This window comes from Pogoniulus pusillus, chromosome 37 (assembly GCF_015220805.1).
Source record: "Pogoniulus pusillus isolate bPogPus1 chromosome 37, bPogPus1.pri, whole genome shotgun sequence".
NCBI classification, from domain to species: Eukaryota; Metazoa; Chordata; class Aves; order Piciformes; family Lybiidae; genus Pogoniulus; species Pogoniulus pusillus.
Genome location: NC_087300.1, coordinates 1,837,576 through 1,857,592, shown reverse-complemented (window position 1 = coordinate 1,857,592; position 20,017 = coordinate 1,837,576). Strand labels below are relative to the sequence as shown.

Sequence of the window (20,017 nt, the reverse complement as noted above, 5' to 3'; positions counted from 1 at the left end):
AGTGTGAGGAAGAGGAGGCTGAGGGCAGACCTCATTGCTGTCGGCAGCTACCTGAAGGGACATTGTGGAGAGGCTGCTGCTGGGCTCTGCTCACAGGGAACTGGAGCCAGAACAGGGGGGATGGCCTCAAGCTGAGCCTGGGGAGGTTTAGATTGGACATTAGGGAAAAGGTTTTCATAGAGACAGTGGTCAGGGACTGGAATGAGCTGCCCAGGGAGGTGCTGGAGTCACCCAGCCTGGAGGTGTCTAAGGGTGGTTTGGATGTGGTGCTTGGGGCTATGGTTTAAGGTGAATTTGTAGAGTAGGGCTCTAGGTTGGACTTGGAGACCCTGAGGGACTCTGCCAGCCTGGATCACAGGACATCAGGGGTTGGAAGGGACACAGAGAGCTCATGGAGATGGTATTGTCCTGCTCTGGTAGGGGGCTTGGACCTGATGATCTCCTTGGGTCCCTTCCAACCCCTAACATCCTGTGAGTCCAAGCCCCCTGCCAGAGCAGCACCACACCATCCAGCTCAGGGCACACAGGAGCACATCCAGACAGGCCTGGCAAGGCTCCAGAGGAGACTCCACAATCTCTCTGGGCACCCTGTGGCAGGCTCTGGGACCCTTCCAGTCAAGAAGTTCCCCCTTGTACTGACCTGCATCCTCCTGTACTGCAGCTTCCATCCATTGCTGCTTGTCCTGTCCCAGGGACCAGACCTAAACTAGCCTCAGGTCTCTCAGCCTCTCCTCACCAGGCAGTGCTCCAGTCCTCTCATCATCCTCCTCACCCTCCCTTGGACCCTCTGCAGCAGATCCCTGTCCCTCTGCAACTGAGGAGCCCAAACCTGAACTGTTTCTGTGATTCTGTGAAGAGCAAGTCAAAGGCCTGGGGAGGTTTGTCCATGAACACGAGAGGCAGCTCTTGGCTTTGGCCTCTCAGGGCTGGGTGGGCACACCTGGGCTTCCACTGGTGCCACAGGAGTCTTATCAGTGCTGGGATTTGAGCTTTCCTCTGGGGTGGGGCTGGTGGAAGAAGATGCAGGGATGGAAGTGGGGAAGGCAGTGCAGTGAGCAAGGCTGAACACCAATGCTCTCTGCTGAGGGCCATCCACCCCTAGCAGAGATGCTGCCCTGGGGCCTACAGACATTCCTTGGCTATATTTGGAGAGGGATGCAGACTCTGCTGCTTCTCCCTACCCCATCTGCTCTCCTTACTGGCAGGGAGGAGCCAGCACCAGACCTGCAGCGTCGCTAGTTGGATAAACCCAGAGCTTCAGCAGCAATAAATCTCCTCCCAAAAGCTTTTGCTGCCTCCCACCTGTTGGCTGGGAGGAGATGGAGTTGACAAAAGTCTTCTGCCAAGCTGTGTTCTCATCCAGGACTCCAGCACGAGTCCAGCTCACAGCAGAAGGCTGCTCAGGAAGCAGAGGGAGGAAGCTGTCTCATGGCACCTCTCCCAGCTCTGGATCCCACCTCTCCCAGAGCTCTCAGCTCCCAGGTAGCTGCTTTCACTGCACTTTCTGAGTTCCCTTTAGCCCTCAAAGCTTCTCTTCCTTCTCCTCAGCCCTACCCCTGCACACTAAAGCCTGGGAGGTCCCACGCAGGGACCCCAAATTCTCTTGCTGGCTGCAGTCAAGGAGCCAGAAGTCTCCATCCTGAGAATGCCACCGGGAGCCAGGCTGGGACCAAGACAGTTTATTAGAGAAGAGCAGAGAGGTTCCATGGCCATGGCAGGTCAGCCACGAGGAGAACCACCAGAGGACAACGGCCTGAAACCCCCAGCAGCACCACGCAGCATCGCCCGGCGGAGCACGGGAGGCACAGCCACACTGGCCCACGGCAGGGTGGCACAAGTGCCCAGCCCATGCAGCTGGGTCCTGGGCACCACATCCGTCCCCCAGCCCCGGGGGATGTCACAGGTGGGCACACAAGGGAAGTACACAAGCAGCAAATCCATCTCTGCCAGTTGTAGTGGCGGAGGAGAGGGGGAAGTAAAACCACCCCTTAGGAAGCCATGTGGGTAAAAGCAAAGAGGGAACATCAAGTCCCAGGAGGTGCAAAGGGAGGTCTCCACCTCACCTGGGGCCCCCTTCCCCAGCCCTGCATCTCCCAGCAAGCCTCTAAGCTGCCCTAGCAGCAGGAAGACCCCAAGTAGAGTCATAGGAAGATCCTACTTAAGGTCACTAAACTCCCTGCCCGCAGCATGCTCCTGCTCCCCAGCTTGCACCCAGCTCCCTCTGCATCTCAGGGCCTGGGAAGGAAGCAGGACAAGCTACCAAGAGCCAGGGCATTGCTCCAAAACCACAACACTTTGCTACCCTGGAGCTAACACCAGCCTCAGACAGGGCATCTCCTGCCCAGCCCAGCCACCACCCTGCGTCCAAGGCATGCACTCGCTGCAAGCATCCAGTGCCACTGTCCGGCTCCAGCAGCACCCAGCCCTGGCTGGGGGCTCCAAAAGGCTTCCTGACAACCCTGTTCCTCTTGCCACATCCTCCCTGGGGCTGGCAGGAGGCCCCAGTGCAGCCTGTTTGCAAACTGGGGCAACCTTCAGGAAACACCCTGGAAATGCTTCCTGGGAAGCCAAGGCTGCCTGTCCCCCCCAGCTGCCAAAACGGTCTGCAAGACCTCAGACCCCAGCAGCTGAGATTCACTTTAAAAGGAAAGCCAAGGGATGGGAGCTCCTCACAGAGCTGTGCAGCAATAAATGTTAGTGAGGTGCTTACTCCTTTCAAGACTTCTTTTTCCTTCTTGGGTCTTTGACCTTGCTCTGAGGTGCTTGTCACCCAGGTGTGACAGCTAACAGTCTGCCCGTGCCAGATGGCAGGGGGTGGGGAAAGTGCAATTAGCTTTTCAATGCTAGAACAAGGAGAAAAGGCTCCAGAGCCACTGAAGGCAGCAGCAGCTTCTTTAGAGAGCTATCAAAAGTGCAACACCTCCAGCTGCAGCCTCGCTCTCGGGAAGAGCTGAGCTGGAGGCAGAACCTAACCTCGGAGAACTTCAGCCCCATGGATTGGTGCTTGTAGCAAACAGCTGTCAGATGGCACTGGGCATCCTCTGTGCCCAACCCTGGGTGTGCTGCACCCAGGGCTCATACCCCCAGCATCAGGAGGGCACAGAGCAGGTGGAATGAGTCCAGAGGAGGCCACAAAGATGAGCCAAGGCTGCAGCAGCTCTGCTGTGTGGACAGGCTGAGGGAGCTGGGGGTGTGCAGCATGGAGAGGAGAAGGCTCCATGGGGACCCCAGAGCTGCTGCCAGTGCCTGAAGGGATCCTGCAGGAAGGCTGCAGAGAGACTTTGCATGAGGATGTCTGAGACAGACCAAGGGGGGATGGTTTGGAGCTGAGGCAGAGCAGGGCTAGACTGGAGCTGAGGAAGAAGTTCTTCAGTACCAGGGTGGAGAGACTCTGGCACAGACTGCCCAGGGAGGCTGTGGCTGCCTCCTGCCTGGGGATGCTCAAGGCCAGGCTGGATGAGATCTTGAGCAGCTGAGCCTAGCTGAGAGGTGTCCCTGCCCATGGAGAGGAGATTGGAGCAGAGGAGCTCTGAGGTCCCTTCCCACCTGAGCCATTCCAGGAGTCAATGAAATACATTTGAAAAAGGGAAGGAAAAATCAAGAAGAGACCAAACTAAAGACATTTCCCCCCGGGAGTGGCCCTTGGGACAGGGCTTTGTGCAGACACAGCAGTGTCAGTTCCACACTGCTCCTGGAACAGGTTTCCAATCCATTTCTCTTCCCCATTTTCTCCTGGATTTGGAGATTGGATTCTCCCTCACAGCCTCACTTCCAGAGGTGCCTCTTTTAGGCAGTTTTGAGAAGCTCAAGAGCCAAAATAACCCCAAAAGCTTATCAAGTCATATGGGCTCAGCTCAGAAAGGGGGGAGGGAAATAATAAAACCCTCTAATTAAAGCCCTCAGGCTGAAACTCTGAGCAGATTTACCTAAATGGACTTCAAATGATGTCCCTAATACATGAATTAAGCTAAAAGCAGGCTCTAGAGCCCCAGGCATGTGTCTGCAGACCCTGGATGGCTCACACCAGAGCTGGGCTTTGGCTGCCTCATGGAAATGATTATTCAAGGGCTGACTCTGAAACCCAAACATTCAAAACCTGGGCCCAAAGCTCCAAGCAAGAAAGGGGATTTGTAAATCATCATTAATGATTGTTAGTGTTATTTTCTTTCATTCTTGCAATGGAGCTGTTTGCTTCTGGTTTTCCAGCTTTGGGAAGCTGCTCAGCTGAGAAAATCCTGAAGGGTGGACAAAGATAGGGAAGATTTCCAGCTGGGGGGCAGGGGGTTGGGTGTGTGAAGGGGCAATGCTGGGGCTTAATTTGGAGGGGTAATGCTGGGGCTTAATTAATTTGGATCAAAAGGGCCAACCTGGTTCAAAAGCTGCAAGGAGGAGGTTTGTGTCCTCCCCAGCTTCCCAGCCTGAGCAGCTCAGCCTGAACGTTTGCTTTGGCCATCAAAGGCTCTTGGGAATGATTTGAGGGGGGTTGAAAGAAACACCAAGAGCTCAAACCTGCCCAGGCCACAAAAAGGCAGGAGGCATCCCGGAGGGATTAAGCCTGAGCCATATGCAGAGCGCAGAGGGATGGGGAAACCTCTTGAGGCTGCCTGGCACAGGGCACACTCCAACCTCCCCCCCCCCCAGGGCTGGGCACAACACCACAGACACAGCAACGACTGCAGCAGCGAAAGGAAACCTCCTGCCAAGCCCATCCTCCCTCCGTGCCCCCAGCAAGGTTCCCACTGCCCCCCAGGACAAAGGCTCTCGCTCTCGTGGGGCAGGACACGGAGCACAGGGCAGCTGCCAGGCACCAGCAGCTCCACTACTTGCTGTTGGGGGTCTGCTCCTCCTGCGCCAGCCGCTTGTGCTTCTGGGCGACCCCGTACGGGACGTGGGCAGCCACGGTGCCCAGCTCCTTGGCTCCCTCCACGTGGAACATCTGGTCGTCGAAGAAGATGTGGGGACGGATCTTCCTCAGCAGGGGGCCCTTGGGAGCCCCCGCCAGGAACAAAGCTTCGTCGGTCTCCAGGCCCCAGCTGCGCAGAGTCTTTAGGGCCCTGGCACCCGAGCTGGCAGCGCTGCGGGCAGTGACCAGGTAGGTCCGGATGGGACACTCCATCCTCAGCCCCTTGGAGTAGAACTTCTTCTGCAGCTTGCCCAGGGCCTCCAGGAAGCCCTTCAGGGGGCCCTGCCAAAGGCAAGAAGAAACCAGCACTAAGCAGACCTCCACACTGCTCCTTCCTCCAGGTGCCAGCAGAGCCAGGCACGTTGGACAACCCCACTGGGAGCCCCTGGCAGCGCCAGCAAGGAGCCAGGCACCTCCATCGGGTGTGTCAGCAGGACCAGGCTGCTGTGCCACCCCACCCCGTGCCACCCCCTGGCTGCTTCTCAGAGCCGAGAGCATCCCTGCGTGAGCTGCCTCTCTCCCAGGGCACCTCTCTGGCCTCCCTCCAGCACTACCTGTGCCAGAGGCTTGTTCTCGTGAGCCTTTTCGTGCTCGAAGAACATGTCCAGGCCGTGAGCCTTCACGATCTGCTCCGACTCGTCCGAGAAGAGCACAGCGTCGCCGTCGAACGCCACCCGCAGCTGCCGCTCCGACACCTCCGGCTCTCTGCTGGGGCTGAAGATGGTGGCTGCAGCGATCCCTGCGCAGGCACAGCAGGAGGCAAGAGGTGGCAGCTGCCCAAGGACCTGGCCCTGTGGCTTCTCTGCCTGGCAGCCGTGCATGAGCGGCACCAGACAGCGCCGCCCGCAGCGTCCCCGCAGCTGCAGCCCCCCACGGCTGCGCTTTTGGGGTGCCAGAAAGGAGCTGTGGCAGGCCTGGGGCTGGCAGGAGCTGCAGAGGAGCAAGCACATGGTCCCATGTGGGTGGGCATGGGAATGACACAGAGGAAGAGGATGGGTTTGAAGCAGAAGATGAGAGCACAGAAGGGTGTGCTTGGGTAAAAGAAGGGCAAGAGAGTGGTGAAGTGTTGATATAGATAGTCCAAGGCAGTGGTGGAGTCACCATGCCTGGGGGAGTGGAAGAAGGATGTGGATATTGCGCTTCAGGACATAGTTTAGTGTTCCTTGTAGCTGGGTGATGGTTGGACTGGATGACCTTCCAGGTCTTTTCCAACCTTCTTGATTAGGAGGAAGTTCTTCACAGAGAGAGTGATTGGCATTGGAATGGGCTGCCCAGGGAGGTGGTGGAGGCACCGTCCCTGGAGGTCTTCAAGAAAAGACTGGATGAGGCACTTGGTGCCATGGTCTGGTTGACTGGATAGTGCTGGGGAATAGGTTGGACTGGATGATCTTGGAGGTCTCTTCCAACCTGGTTGATTCTGTGATTCTATGATTTTATGATACCCATCTCACACTGCACTGCTCAGCCCAGACACTACACTCTGCCATGCAAACCCTCTTGCTGGAGGACCACGAGATACTCTATCAGCGTAGGGCAGGCTGGAAGGAAACACTGCAAGGACACTCAGGCACCCAGCAGAGCTGGCTCCAGGGCCAGCACCAAATCCCCAGCTGCCAAACCTGCCCTGGCACACAAGAATTCGTGGGGCAGACCTGTGCCTTTGCCCCTGGAAGCTCGAGGCAAACAAGAGGCCCCTTGGAACTGGAGTGGGCTGCCCAGGCAGGTGGTTGAATCCCCAACCCTGGATGTGCTTAAGAGCCGTTGGGATGTGGTACTCGAGGCTGTGGTCTAAGGGTGAGCTTTGCAGAGTGGGGATAGTGCTTGGGCTGGGTGACCCTGGGGGTCTTTTCCAACTGGAATGTTTCTGGGGTTCCCTGGAGCACCAGGGGCAGGATGTGGAACGAGGCAGATCCCAGCTGCATCAGCATGTAGGGACAGGGACATGGGAGCTCTGGCTCCTGGCAACGACCTGCCCCCCGCCACGAGGGCTCCAGGTCCCCCTCACTGCCCTCTCCCCCCACAGGCTGGACCCCAGACTCACCCTCTTCAATGGCCCCACTCACTTTCTCGGCGTCGGAGGAGAGGTAGAGGTTGGTGTGGTAAGCCTTGAGGTAACAGATGGGGCTGTTCCCTCCCGTCATGCAGAACCTCTCGATGAACAGCCCTGGGGGCAGAGTGGACCCCCAGGTGAGCCTGCCAGCCCCCCCCAGCAAGCTTTGGGTGCTGCTCCCCTGTGCTTTCCCCAGAGTAGCACTTTGGTCCTGCTGCTCAGCAGCATGGCCACAGCTGGAGAGCATCCTCAGCACCAGCCAGCAGCCACGGCCAGCCCAGGGCATTCAGGAGACATGGCCTTGGGCTGTGGTTTGGAGGAAGAGGCAGGAGAAAAGTCTCCTTACCTCAGCCAGCAGGCCAAGGGAGGGGATTCTGCCCCTCTGCTCTGCTGAGACCCCCACCCTACAGTGCTGGGGCCAGCTCTGGAGTCCTCACAGGATGTCAGCCTGTGAGGTTGGAAGGGACCCAAGGAGATCATTGAGCCCAAGCTCCCTGCCAGAGCAGGACCACACAACCTAGCTCAGGTCACAGAGGAATGCACCCTCAGCACGGGCAGGAACCTGTTGGACAGGGGCCAGGGGAGTCCACAGCAGTGGTGGGAGGGCTGGAAGCCCTCTGCTGGGAGGCTTGGTGAAGAGAAGGCTCCAGGGAGACCTCCTGGTGGCCTTTCAGTGCTTAAAGGGGCCGGTAAGAAAGCTGGGGACAGCCTTCTGAGCAGGGTCTGTTAGGACAGGACAGAGGGTGATGGTTTGGCACTAAAAGAGAGAGATTCAGGCTGGAGAGGAGGGAGAATCTTGTTTTGGTATGAGGATGGTGAGACCCTGTCTCAGGCTGCCCACAGAAGTGGGAACTGCCCCATCCCTGAAGCCCTTCCAGGCCAGGCTATGTGGGGCTGTCCTTGCAGGTGTCCCCTGCTGACTGCAGGGGAGCTGGACTGGATGACCTTTAAAGGTCCTTCCAACCCCAGGCCACCACTCTATGATCTCGCTGCCAACCAGCAGCACTCTGCCAGGGGGGCAAAGGGCAGCTTTGCTCTCAGCTTACCATAGTGGTTGATGCTGTTGATCAAACGAACCCCAACCTGGGCATGGTTGTTGGTCATGAGGACGATGTCGAAGAGCTCCTCGCTGTCAGGGTAGAGCTCACGCAGCTGCATGTTCACTGCTTCCAGTGCCTGCAGCACCCCGGGCAGGGGGCAAAGGGGGGAGGGTGTCAGCAAGCCCTGGAGTGGCTCTGACCTCCTTCTCACCCAGCAAAATGCTTCTGTGCACCAACCCCAAGGATCTGGCCCAACCCCAGCTACACCCTGAGCCAAGCTGACATCAGCAAGCAGCATCAGCTGGGAAAAGAGGATTGATCTGGGGAGGAGGGGGGAAAAAACAACACCAAACCAGCTACTCTTCTATTTTCAGACACAAAAGGTTCCAAGTTTTCATCTGCAGATGAGAATAAATTAGCTCCAAGTTCCAGAGGAGTGGTTTTGCCAAGCAGTCAGAGGCAGAGCAAGGCTCTCCCCACCGGCTGGGTTCATTTGTTCACTGGGAACAGGCAGGAGATTGCTTCAGTGGCAGCCAGCAGACAAAACTGCTCTCAGAAACCAAAAACAAGCAAGCAAAAATCTTTCTCAGAGGTTGAAGTGCTTCATTTCAGCACCTCGAGATCAGCAAGTGGCTGACACTGCAGCAGCCCAGGGCTCAGCTGCTTTGGGAGAGCCAATAAATCACAATGGAAAAGAGGAGAAATCCCCACAGGGAGACCTGAAATCTGACCCACAGAGCTGAGTCTCCCCAGCTCTGGGGTTTGGTTGCCAACTCAGTGTTTCCTCAGTCCTGGAAGAAGCAAATCACTTGCCAGGAGGCTTGCCTGACCTCTCTTTGCTCTGTGGCCTCATCCCTTCTGCCAAGGCTGCTCATTTCCCATCCCCTCCACAGCACTCTCCAGGAGCACAGAGCAGCTCCAGATCACAGAGTGTCAGGGGCTGGAAGGGACCTCCAAAGCTCAGCCAGTCCACCCCCCCTGCCAGAGCAGGATCTCCTGTACCAGATCCCACAGGAACACATCCAGGCAGGGTTTGACTATCTCCAGAGAGGGAGACTCCAGAGAGGGATGCAGCCTGTGCCAGGGCTCTGGCACCTTCTCAGGGAGAAAAAAATCCTCCTCATGTTTAAGTGTAACTTCCTCTGCCTCAGCTTCCACCACTGCCCCTTGGCCTGGCACTGGGCATCACCCAGCAGAGCTCCAGCCTCCTGCCACTCACCCTGCACGTATTTACCAACACTGATGAGGTCACCTCTCAGCCTCCTTTCTCCAAGCTAAAGAGCCTCAACTCCCTCTGGCTCTCCTCACCAGCAAGGTCTCCTTGCCAGGGAGAGGGGGACAGGGAGAGAGAGAGAGAGGGAGGGAGAGAGGTCTCCTCACTGGAGAGAGAGAGGGAGGGAAAGGAGAGAGGGAGGGAAAGGAGAGAGGGAGGGAAAGGAGAGAGGGAGGGAAAGGAGAGAGGGAGGGAAAGGAGAGAGGGAGGGAAAGGAGAGAGGGAGGGAAAGGAGAGAGGGAGGGAAAGGAGAGAGGGAGGGAAAGGAGAGAGGTCTCCTCAGCAGAGGTGCTGACCTTGACGAAGGGGAAGGCAGCCCCCGGGAGGAAGGGCTCGTTCTCGTGGTCCAGCTGGTACTTGACGTAGGCTTCCACCCCCTGCTCGGTGTAGATCTTCTGCTCCTCCTCCATGCGGAACAGCGCCCGAGAGGACACGGCGATGGTGATGGCGTTCTCGGGCTTGGGCTGCGGCACCGCGGGGAGAGAGGGGAGAAGGCAGAGGGAAGTTACTTGAGGGAGAAGGCAGGTGGGGGATGCAGCCCTGATCTGCCAACCCTTCTGTGGGGGATCATAGAATTAGCCAGGCTGGAAGAGAGCTCCAAGCTCACCCAGCCCAACCTAGCACCCAGCCCTGCCCAACCAGACCATGGCACTAAGTGCCCCAGCCAGGCTTGGCTGCAACACCTCCAGCCACAGCCACTCCACCACCTCCCTGGGCAGCCCATTCCAATGCCAATCACTCTCTCTGCCAACAACTTCCTCCTCACATCCAGCCTGAACCTGCCCTGGCACAGCTTGACACTGTGTCCCCTTCTTCTGTGGCTGCCTGCCTGGCAGCAGAGCCCGACCCCACCTGGCTACAGCCTCCCTGCAGGCAGCTGCAGACAGCAATGAGCTCTGCCCTGAGCCTTTTCTGCTGCAGGCTGCACACCCCCAGCTCCCTCAGCCTCTCCTCACAGGGCTGTGCTCCAGGCCCCTCCCCAGCCTTGCTGCCCTTCTCCAAACACCTTCCAGCACCTCAACATCTCTCTTGAATTGAGGGGCCCAGAACTGGACACAGCACTGCAGGTGTGGCCTGAGCAGTGCTGAGCACAGGGGCAGAAGAACCTCCCTGGTCCTGCTGCCCACACTGCTCCTGAGCCAGCCCAGGATGCCATTGGCTCTGCTGCCCACCTGGGCACTGCTGCCTCCTCTTCAGCTCCTCTCTCCCAGCACCCCCAGGGCCCTCTCTGCCTGGCTGCTCTCAGCCACTCTGTCCCCAGCCTGCAGCTGCTTGGGGTTGTTGTGGCCAAAGTGTGGAACCTGCCCTTGGCCTTGTTCAGTCTCATCCAGAATCAAGCAGGTTGGAAGAGACCTCCAAGCTCATCCATTCCAACCTCTCACCCAGCCCTACCCAATCAGCCAGACCATGGCACTAAGTGCCCCAGCCAGGCTTTTCTTGAGGCAGCATCCCCAAGCATCTGAGATACCCAAGAGCTTTTCTCTGCTGCTTACACCATGCCCAAGCCTTCCTACTCCCAACAAGCTCCCAGGATCCACCCAGCCCCAGGCGGTGCTATCCCAGGAGAAGCCCTCAGCCCCACGCAGGAGGAGTTTGTGTGGCTGATCCCTCCCCACACCCAGCCAGATAAACAAACCCCCTAAACACAGACTGCAGCTGGGCCAGGTCCATGCTCCCACGATGCTGTCCAGATGTGCCAAAACAACTCCTGCCAGCTCAGCTCAGCAAAACACTTGATAGAGTTCTTGTGGGTGGAAACATGACAAACAGGTGGTGCAGGCAGTGATTTATGAGTCATTATTATTAATGTTGGAGGGTTTGATCCAAAATCCACTCCAGTCAACCAGGGGGACTTGGCAGCAAGAGAGGGGACGCCAGGAAAGTCAACCTCCTCTTGCCCTCTCCTCCCATCCGGGGGCAGAGGGGTGCTAATCCCCAGCACTCACTTGCAAGCATGAGAACAACTTCATTCCTGAGGGCCAAGCAGAAATCCTTGCTCCCAAGAACAGCAAAGCCCAAGCAAGGTCAGTGGGACAGGCAGCTCTGTGCCCAGCAGCGAGTCCTGGCAGCAGGACAGGGCTCGGGGTGGGGGGGGGATTCACTCAGGGGATGCTCCCCAGGAGCAGTCCCAGTCCATGTCCTCTCTGGGGGTACCTCCTGTGAAATCCAGGCCAGCAGCACCTCAGCTCCCCCCGGTCTCCAGGATCCTCCTGTAGCACCTTGCCCTGTGAGTAGTGCTGCAGCAATGCTGTTTGCCCAGGGGCTGAGGGCACCTTTGCCAGCTGCTCTGCACGCCCAGGTGCTCCAGAGTGCAAGCTCCCACCCTGCCTGGGGCTGAGCTCTACCTAACGAGCAGCCTGGCAAGGCAGAGGTGCCCCATCCATACCTGCTCCCCACAGGGCTGGGCTCGCCCTGAGGCTCACTCTGCCCCCAGCCCAGTGATGAGGCAGGGGCAGCCCCCAGCCCATTCCCAGCACCGCACCCACCCCCTCAGCCGTGCCAGGAGCCATCCTTGCAGCACGGTGGGTCCCAGACGCCTCTCCAAGGCTGCAGCAGCACCCAAGAGCCCCAGCAAGGAGGTCAAGCAGTGAGTGCTCAGAACTAGACACAGATTAGCTGCAGCTGAGAACATCTCTGTGGCCCCAGAGGGATCCACTCCCACAACACCTGCGGAGAAGCAAGGTCCTGTTTGGAGGCAGCTCTCTTGAGGAAGGAGGTGAACAACCCTCAGGACATGCAGGAACAGCCAGGGTGAGGGAGAAGCTGCTCAGTGACAGCAGCATCCCTGCCACGAGTGACCCACAGCCAGCTCTCCATCTTTCCTTCAGCCACCCAGTGGGTGTTAGCTATTAACTCGCCATGGGCCACACCTGGGCACCCCCCCCTAAATGACTAACTCTGGTGTCATGGGCCATTGATTAGCTGGAAACACTAATAACTGTGAAGGGTCTGGGGACATCCAGCCCTGTGCCTTCAGCAGGGAGCCTTCAGCTGCTCCCCAGTCCTTGCAGCACAGGGTTGTGGATGCAGCACGGAGGACAGCTGCTGGCTGCTTGCTCCCTGCTCCTGGTTGCTGATGGACCCCAGGGCAGAGCATCCTCTACAGCCCCTCCAGAGCATCCTGAGAAGGATACCAGAGAAGGGAATCTTCTCAGTGGCTATAAACACCTGAGGGGTGGGTGTCAGGATGAAGGTGCCAGGCTCTTTTCAGTGCTGCCCACTGACAGGACATGGAGCACCCACAGGCACAAGGTGGAACCCAGGAGGCTCCACCGCAATGTGAGCAGAACCTTCTTTGGTGTGAGAGTGCTGGAGCCCTGGGGCAGGTTGCACAGAGAGGTTGTGGAGTCTCCTGCTCTGGAGACTCTCCAAGCCCATCTGGAGGTGTTCCTCTTGCGCCTGCTCCAGATGATCCTCTGACAAGGAGGGTCAGACTGGATGACCTCCAAAGGTTCCTTCCAACCCCTAACATTCTCCAGTGCTAGCCCTGCCAGAGGATCCCCAGCACAGAAAGTAGGTCAGCAGCACTCAGAGCACAGAGACATGGCCAAGAGGGGGAGAGATGCAAGTAGAGGCAGGGGGGGGTCAGAAGTTGAGCCAAACTGGGCACCCAGTCTGACTCTGCATCTCTATCCCCACCCAGCATACACCTTGCACCCAGGCAGAGGCACCTTACCCAAGGGCAACAGGCTGCTCAAGGTCCCTTCCCTGCCATTTAAAGGCAGCAGCCTCCAGGAGGTTAATTTAAGAGGTAATAAAGCCAGCAATAAAAATAACCCTGGGCTTGGGGCACTGCTGCCTGCCCCAGCTGCCTGCAGGCTGGGAAACACAGCCTTGGGAATGGGACCTGCCCGATCCTGTTTGCTCCTGCCAAGGAAGATTTGCACCTCTGGAGAGCTTTGTGCAGGAAAAGCCTCTCCTGGGTTGCTTGTGCAGCTCCCGGCTGGGCTGGAAGAGCTGTGCTGCTCTCTGGGAAATGCTGACAGCTCAGAAACCCAAGCAGCTCCTCTGCTCCACCAGGAAGGAGCTGCAGCTCGGCAGTGCTTTGAAGTGGAGGTTTGGTCTGGAAGCTCTCCCTCCTCAGGGGTGTTTGGATGCTCCTCCAGTCCCTCTAGCGCTGCAGGTGAGCAGCACCGCACTCAAAATGGGCTGGAAGGTAAGTCAGAGGGCTGCAGGAAGCTCAGCACCTCAGACGGTCCAGTGGGATCATAGAATCAGTCAGGGCTGGAAGGGACCACAAGGAGCATCCTGTTCTAACCCCCTGCCACTGGCAGGGACACCTCACACTAGATCAGGCTGCCCAGAGCCTCATCCAGCCTGGCCTTAAACACCTCCAGGGATGAGGCTTCCACCACCTCCCTGGGCAACCCCTGCCAGGCTCTCACCACTCTCATGCTGAACAACTTCTCCCTAACATCCAGGCTGACTCTCCCCATTTCCAGCTTTGTTCCATTCCCCCCAGTCCTGTCACTCCCTGACAGCCTAAAAAGTCCCTCCCCAGCTGACCCCCTTCAGATACTGGTAGGACTGTGGACAACCCAATAAAGCTCACTTTGCCTTCAACCATCCCAGTCTGGGGGGAGACATCCTTCATTTCAGACAGGAAAGGGGTCCAGGGGAGGGGAATGTCCTCATCAGGATGCATTTGATCCCACAGGCTGCATGGAGCCTGCACAGCACCCCCAGCCCAGCCTCCTGCTCCAGCTGCCCCTGTGATGCGGGACACAGCCTCAAGCTGTGCCAGGGCAGGGTCAGGCTGGATGTGAGGAGGAAGTTGTTGGCAGAGAGAGTGATTGGCATTGGAATGGGCTGCCCAGGGAGGTGGTGGAGTGGCTGTGGCTGGAGGTGTTGCAGCCAAGCCTGGCTGGGGCACTTAGTGCCATGGTCTGGTTGGTTGGGCAGGAGGAGCTTGGAGCTCTCTTCCAACCTCATTGCTTCTATGATGGGTTTGGGCACTCTGGATGACAAACTCTGCTTTACCCCCAGAGCAGCACCCAAGGGCAGATAAAGCTCATCCAGCACAGGCCTAGGAAGCAGCTGTGGGGCTCTGCTCAGCTGCATCCAACCAGATCTGCTGCCTGGGGGGGTCGTGGTCAGCTCCAATCCCATCCTGAATATCAAGCAAGAGCTTGGTGATGAGTTTAACAGAAGAGTGAGCAGGGCAGCATGAGGGAAGGTCCCACCCTGACCCTGGGTCCATCTCCAGGCTCAGCAGGACAGGATGGACAAGGAGGGGCAGCCCTCTGAAGAGGACCATTGTGGCATTTCAGGACAGGCTTCAGGGCCCATGGTGGTGTCAGGTCTCCAGCTGGGCTGCAGGAGGTCTGTCCCAACCAAACCAATTATGTGATGATCAACTGGTCCAGGAGGTCCAAACCTCATCTCAGGAGCAGAAGTGACCTCTCCAGCAGGGTCTGGCTCTGTCAAATGCAAAACCCACCCCAGACTCAGCCCCTAAAGCTTTGAGGTGAAATCTGTTCCATCAGGGACTGGGAAGGGCACATTCTGCTCTGCAGCCCCAGCAGCTGGCAGCACTTTAAACCACCCTCCTAATCGCTGCAAATCCTGAGCAGCCCCCGGGGATTAGAGGCAGACATTTGGCAGTCCCTCAGGCTCCCAGGATGTGCAGTGGGGCTGTGCCCCCCCACCCGGGAGGGCTACCAGTGCCCACAGCAGCACCCAACCCCAGCAGCTTCACTGCCACCCCCAGAGGCCATCACCCAGTGCCCACAGCAGCACCCAACCCCAGCAGCTTCACTGCCACCCCCAGAGGCCATCACCCAGTGCCCACAGCAGCACCCAACCCCAGCAGCTTCACTGCCACCCCCAGAAGCCATCCCTGGACTCCATTCTGCACCCCTTGATCCTTCTGCATTGCCTGGGGCTGAACCTGCTGGGCCCAGCTGAAGCCTACAAAGCTGAGGGAGCTCAGTGCACTTCCCTGGGCACTGCAGAAGCCAAATCCTGGGGGCTAAAGGTGAACTTTGGTGTGAGTTTGGGTCACAGGAAGGGAAGCAGAAGGAGCTGGCTCCAGGGGCAAGCAGGGCTCTGAGCCCACCTAAAGCATTCCAGCAGTGGGGCACCCCTGGTGAGCTGGATGGGCCCCAGGGGTGCAGGGGACTGGCAGAGCAGGGGACAAGCTGGGTCCTAAGGGATTGGAGGCAGCAGAAGGGCAACTCCCACCAACCCAGGCCCTCCTCCCGGCACGGAGGCGACACTGGAGAGACTGGGGGACATTTCTGGCATTGCTGAAGGGTGACAAGTCCCAGGGCTGGCAGGAGCAGGGAAGCCTGCAAAACAGGAAGCCCCATGGGTCACAGGAACACCCTGGCAACCCATTGCCCAGCCAAGAATGGGCACCCCCAGACCTAAGCCTGCCTCCTGCCACCCTACAGCCCAGCTCCAGGAGGGAGCAGCTCCCACAGCTCACATCTGATTCCCCACCAGTACCTGCTCCTGCTGGCAGAGATGAAGGAATATGCTTAGGAGGGTGGACAGAGCTGGCACTCACAGGGGCACAGACAGATGGCAGCAAGCTCCATTTGCCTGTGCACTGGGAGCCCTGGGCAGCCACAAGCCCCCTGCTAGGGATCAGGTTAAAGTTCAGGGTGATGGCTGAGATGGGTTTGAGTTCTCCAGCCACATTATTTATACTGCAGAAAAGTGCTGGGCAGGCATCCAACACGGGGGGGGACAGCTGCCTGGCAGGCCAGGGCACCCAGCCTGTCTGTGAGGGCAGCCCAGCCTGCACCAGCAGAGGGGCACAGGGCTGGGCAGGCAGCGTGGGCATCACAGAACTCTTGCAGCTGGAAAAGCCTCCTGAGGTCATTGAATTCAGCCATGGACCTAACCCCACCCTGTGCCCAAGTGCCATGGCCACTCACTTCCTGAACACCCCCAGGGATGGTGACTCCACCACCTCCCTGGGCAGCCTGTTCCAGTCCCTGACTGCTCTTGCAGCGAAGGAATTGCTCCTAATGTCCAACCTCGCCCTCCCCTGGCACAGTCTCAGGCCATTTCCTCTCCTTCTGGACATCCCCCAGCTCCAGGTGGATCCAAGCACCTGGATTTCAGCTCTGCCCACTGGTTTGCTCCACAAGCAAACCACAGCCCTGCCCTTGTGCCTCAGTTTCCCCATCTGGACAGCAGAGATGGGCACTGAGCAGGCTGCAGGCAAAGGAAGAGGAGGAACCTGGGCTGACAGGAGGCCGAAAGCATGGCATGAAAGCCAACCAGGCACATCTCACCACCAGGCCAGGCTGACCCTTCCCCTGGGAAGGGCAAATAGTTGGCAGCAGGCACAAAACTGAAGCTTCAGCACCTCCAGCTAAAAAAACACAGGAGCTGCTGCGAGTTGGGGCCCACAGAGCAAGCACTTGGCCATCACCTCTGACTGGAGTGGGAGCTCTGCCACCGAAGGTGCCAGCTGTGGCTGCACCTCACCTGCGCCTCTGCTGGAGCCCCACGCGTCCGGGAGGAGGAGACCTGCAGCCCTGAGCGTGGCTGTGGCTGGAGGGGCTCAAGAGGCTGTGGGAGCAGGAGCAGCCCACCCCAGGACGCGGCCCCAGCCCTGCCATGCTGCCAGCCCTGCGCTGCCGCAGCTGCTCCGAGATAGGGCAGCGCTCGAAGCCCGGGCTCGGCCCCGTTAGATAACAGCCTCTGCCTCTAATCTCCCGCAGCAGACGAGCCGGGCACGGGTGGCTACAGGCTGTGACACCTCACTGCTTGGGATTCAGCCCCCCCAGCTGTCCCCCTGCTCTGCCACAGCCACCCCTCTGGTCCCTGGCAGGGCCACCCACCGTGGCACAGGGCACAAGCAGCAGGAAGCTTCTCTGCAAGGACAGTTCCAGCCAGGAGGAGCCTAAGAGCACCCCAAGGACCTGCAGGAACCCCGAGAGGCTGGGGGAGGTCCAGAAAGACCTCAGGCAATCAGAGGCAACCCGAGGATGCCATGGAGGAGGGGAGGCACCTGGCGAGCCCCAGAGCTTCCCCAGGGACCTGGGTGGCTACAGGGGATGCCACAGAAAAAACAGAGCCACCCGAGGGGGGGCTTCAGAGCACCCAGAGGAGATGGAGCACCCAGAGAGCTCCACGGGGGAGCCCGGAGGAGATGAAGTAGCCAGGAGGGCCCCAGAGCACCTGGGGAGACCCTTGAGGACCCAGAGGAGATGCGGCAGGCGCGGGGAGGCACCCAAGGAGATGTGGCACCCAGAGGGGATGGGTTCCTGGGTCCCCTCCGGGCTGGGCAGCGCTGCCCGGTGCGGTGCATCGAGGGGTCTCACCGATTTGGGTTTCTTCTTGGGGGCGAGGTTGTCGTAGAAAGCCTTGGCCTCGTCCCACGGCTGCCCCGCCGCTCCCGGGGCACCGGCCGTGCCCGGCGGCTCCATTGCCCGGCGGCTCCGGGGCACCGGCGGCTCTGGGCACTGCGGCTGCTCCGGGGCACAGCGAAACCGACGGCTCCGGACGCTGCGGCGGCTGCGGCGACTGCGGCGACTGCGGCGGCTTCGGGGCACCGGCGACACCGAGGAGCTCCGGGCACGGCGGCGGCAGCAGCGGGTCCGCACGTACCGGGAGCTCCCGGAGCCGCTGCCGGGCCGGCGGAGCGTGCTTTATAAGGCATCCCATGAAGCTCCGGGGTTTCAGCCCACCGGGATACGGTTTAACCTCTTCGGGACCGAGCCCGCCCCGCCGCCGTCTCTCCTCCGTTACAGCATCCCCCCCGCCCCGACCCCCCCTTAAACCCCCAGTGTGGGGGGAGGAGATGGCGGCGAGAGAGCTCCGCAGCCGCTCCGGGGCAAAGCCAGCCCCGGGGGGACGCCTCCAAGCCCCTGGGAGAGAAGGGAAGGGGCTGGAGGCAGGAAGGTGCCCTCAGCAGAGGGGACACGGGAGCAGGAGGGGACAGGACACCCGTGGGTGTCACCCGGTCACTCTCGGCCCAAAAGCACCGGAGGTCGGTGGGGTTTGTCTGTCCTTGCAAGACACAGGGTGGCACCGATGCCAGGGCACTGGGCGAGCTGGAAGGGCACAGGGGTGGTTAGCAGGAGGAGCTGGAGGGGAAGAGGCTGCCTGGTGGGTCACGACGATGCTGGCACCCAGCTCCCTGCCAGGGTCACCTGCACCTTGAGCCAGTGAGTGGAGTGAGCATGGGCACCAGCTGAAGCTCTGCACCAAACCCTTCCTCCCATCTGTGCTTGGTGGGATCGGCCCAGGCACAGGGAGCTGGTGCTGAGGGGCAGGATTTAGCACCAGGCTTGGACTCAGTGAGCTGATCTAAAAGGTCTTTTGTTGGACCAGAACCATTCTGTGATTCCATTCTGTGCTTCACATCTCAGGCTGAAAACTGCACCCTGAGCAGCAGAGCCCCAGGTGCCCCCGGGGAGAAGGAGCTGAAGCCCAGAGCCACAAACTGGTCAGCCAGGAAGGGCCAAATGATGGAGGAGCTCATTTTGTCTCACCAAGCACAGGGCAGCACCTGGGAGGAAGCTGCAGAGCAGCACCAAGGCCAGCAGAAGGGTTTTGTGCAAACCTCTCCACCGGCAGCTAAAGACCAACCCTCCCTCTGGACCAGAGCCTTGGGGACAGCCTCCTGGGCAGCCCAGGCCAGCATGGCAGCCAGAGCCAAGGTGAAAAGCTCTCCATCAGTGACCCTCCTGAAAATGCACACACTGCCACGGCCTTGGCATGAGCCCACCTCTGTGCTCAGGTGCTGCCTGCTGCAGGGCAGATGAGATGCTGGAGATCTGCAAGCTGGGAGCCAAGCCACACACCTCCCTACATGTTGGGGCCAAGCAGGACGGGGTGAGCATGGTCAGAACCACAAGCCAGAGCCCACACTGCTGCCCAGGAGCCCACACCGCTGCCCAGGAGCCCACACCGCTGCCCAGGAGCCCACACCGCTGCCCAGGAGCCCACACCGCTGCCCAGGAGCCCACACTGCTGCCCAGGAGCCCACATTGCTGCCCAGGAGCCCACGCCCAGGAGCCCACACTGCTGCCCAGGAGCCCACACCGCTGCCCAGGAGCCCACATTGCTGCCCAGGAGCCCACACTGCTGCCCAGGAGCCCACACCGCTGCCCAGGAGCCCACATTGCTGCCCAGGAGCCCACACTGCTGCCCAGGAGCCCACACCGCTGCCCAGGAGCCCACACTGCTGCCCAGGAGCCCACATTGCTGCCCAGGAGCCCACGCCCAGGAGCCCACACTGCTGCCCAGGAGCCCACACTGCTGCCCAGGAGCCCACACTGCTGCCTGATTAACTACAGAGAGGTGTTTGAAGCTGGTGGTAGCTCCTTAGCAACAGGCACTGTCAGTGCAGGCTGCCGCCGGAGGAGAAGGGACAGAGGAAACCAGGCGTGGGGACGGTGGGGGTGGGAGCGGCAGGGCTGGGAGGAAGGACAGGAGCAGCTCTGCCGCAGCTCAGGAGCGCCAAAGCAGCGCCGGGTCCCAGCGGGTGACAGCGGTGGGATGGAGCCCAGCACAAAGCCAGAGGTCTCCTGGCGGTGTCCATGGTTGAAGGAAGGGCACGGCCAGAAGCCAGCTCCTGGCTGCCACCTGAACCCTATTTCCAGCACCAGACAGGGCTGTCTGATCCTCCCTACCCGCAGAGGTGACAGCCCCCTTAGGGTTACACTTTCACCCATCCTCAAGACTCCTCAGGCTGAGAGAGCTCCACTGTGCTGTCCCCAAAGGCTTCTCCATCCCTCGGAGTGCCGCAGGCTCAGGTGACAGCCACAAACGATGCCCAGGAGTGC

General features: G+C 59.6%; 1 protein-coding gene across 1 annotated transcript; it reads right to left on the bottom strand.

Moving 5' to 3' along the window:
* Positions 1-1,664: 1,664 nt before the first annotated feature.
* On the bottom strand, positions 1,665-17,663 carry NT5C1A (5'-nucleotidase, cytosolic IA). Its single transcript, XM_064172563.1, has 6 exons — positions 17,549-17,663; positions 9,563-9,730; positions 8,000-8,129; positions 6,945-7,067; positions 5,458-5,642; positions 1,665-5,185 (listed from the first exon to the last, which is right to left on the bottom strand). The coding sequence occupies exons 1-6, from the start codon at positions 17,651-17,653 to the stop codon at positions 4,820-4,822; spliced, it is 1,077 nt and encodes a 358-aa protein (XP_064028633.1). The 5' UTR covers positions 17,654-17,663; the 3' UTR covers positions 1,665-4,819.
* Between the last annotated feature and the right edge of the window lie 2,354 nt (positions 17,664-20,017).

Coding starts and splice junctions, on each gene's coding strand:
- NT5C1A (XM_064172563.1), bottom strand. CDS start 17,653: ATGGAGCCGCCGGGCACGGCCGGTGCCCCGGGAGCGGCGGGGCAGCCG. Junction 7,068..7,999: donor CAACAGCATCAACCACTATG/GTAAGCTGAGAG, acceptor CTCTGCCCCCAG/GGCTGTTCATCGAGAGGTTC. Junction 5,643..6,944: donor GAGTGGGGCCATTGAAGAGG/GTGAGTCTGGGG, acceptor GTGCCTGCGCAG/GGATCGCTGCAGCCACCATC.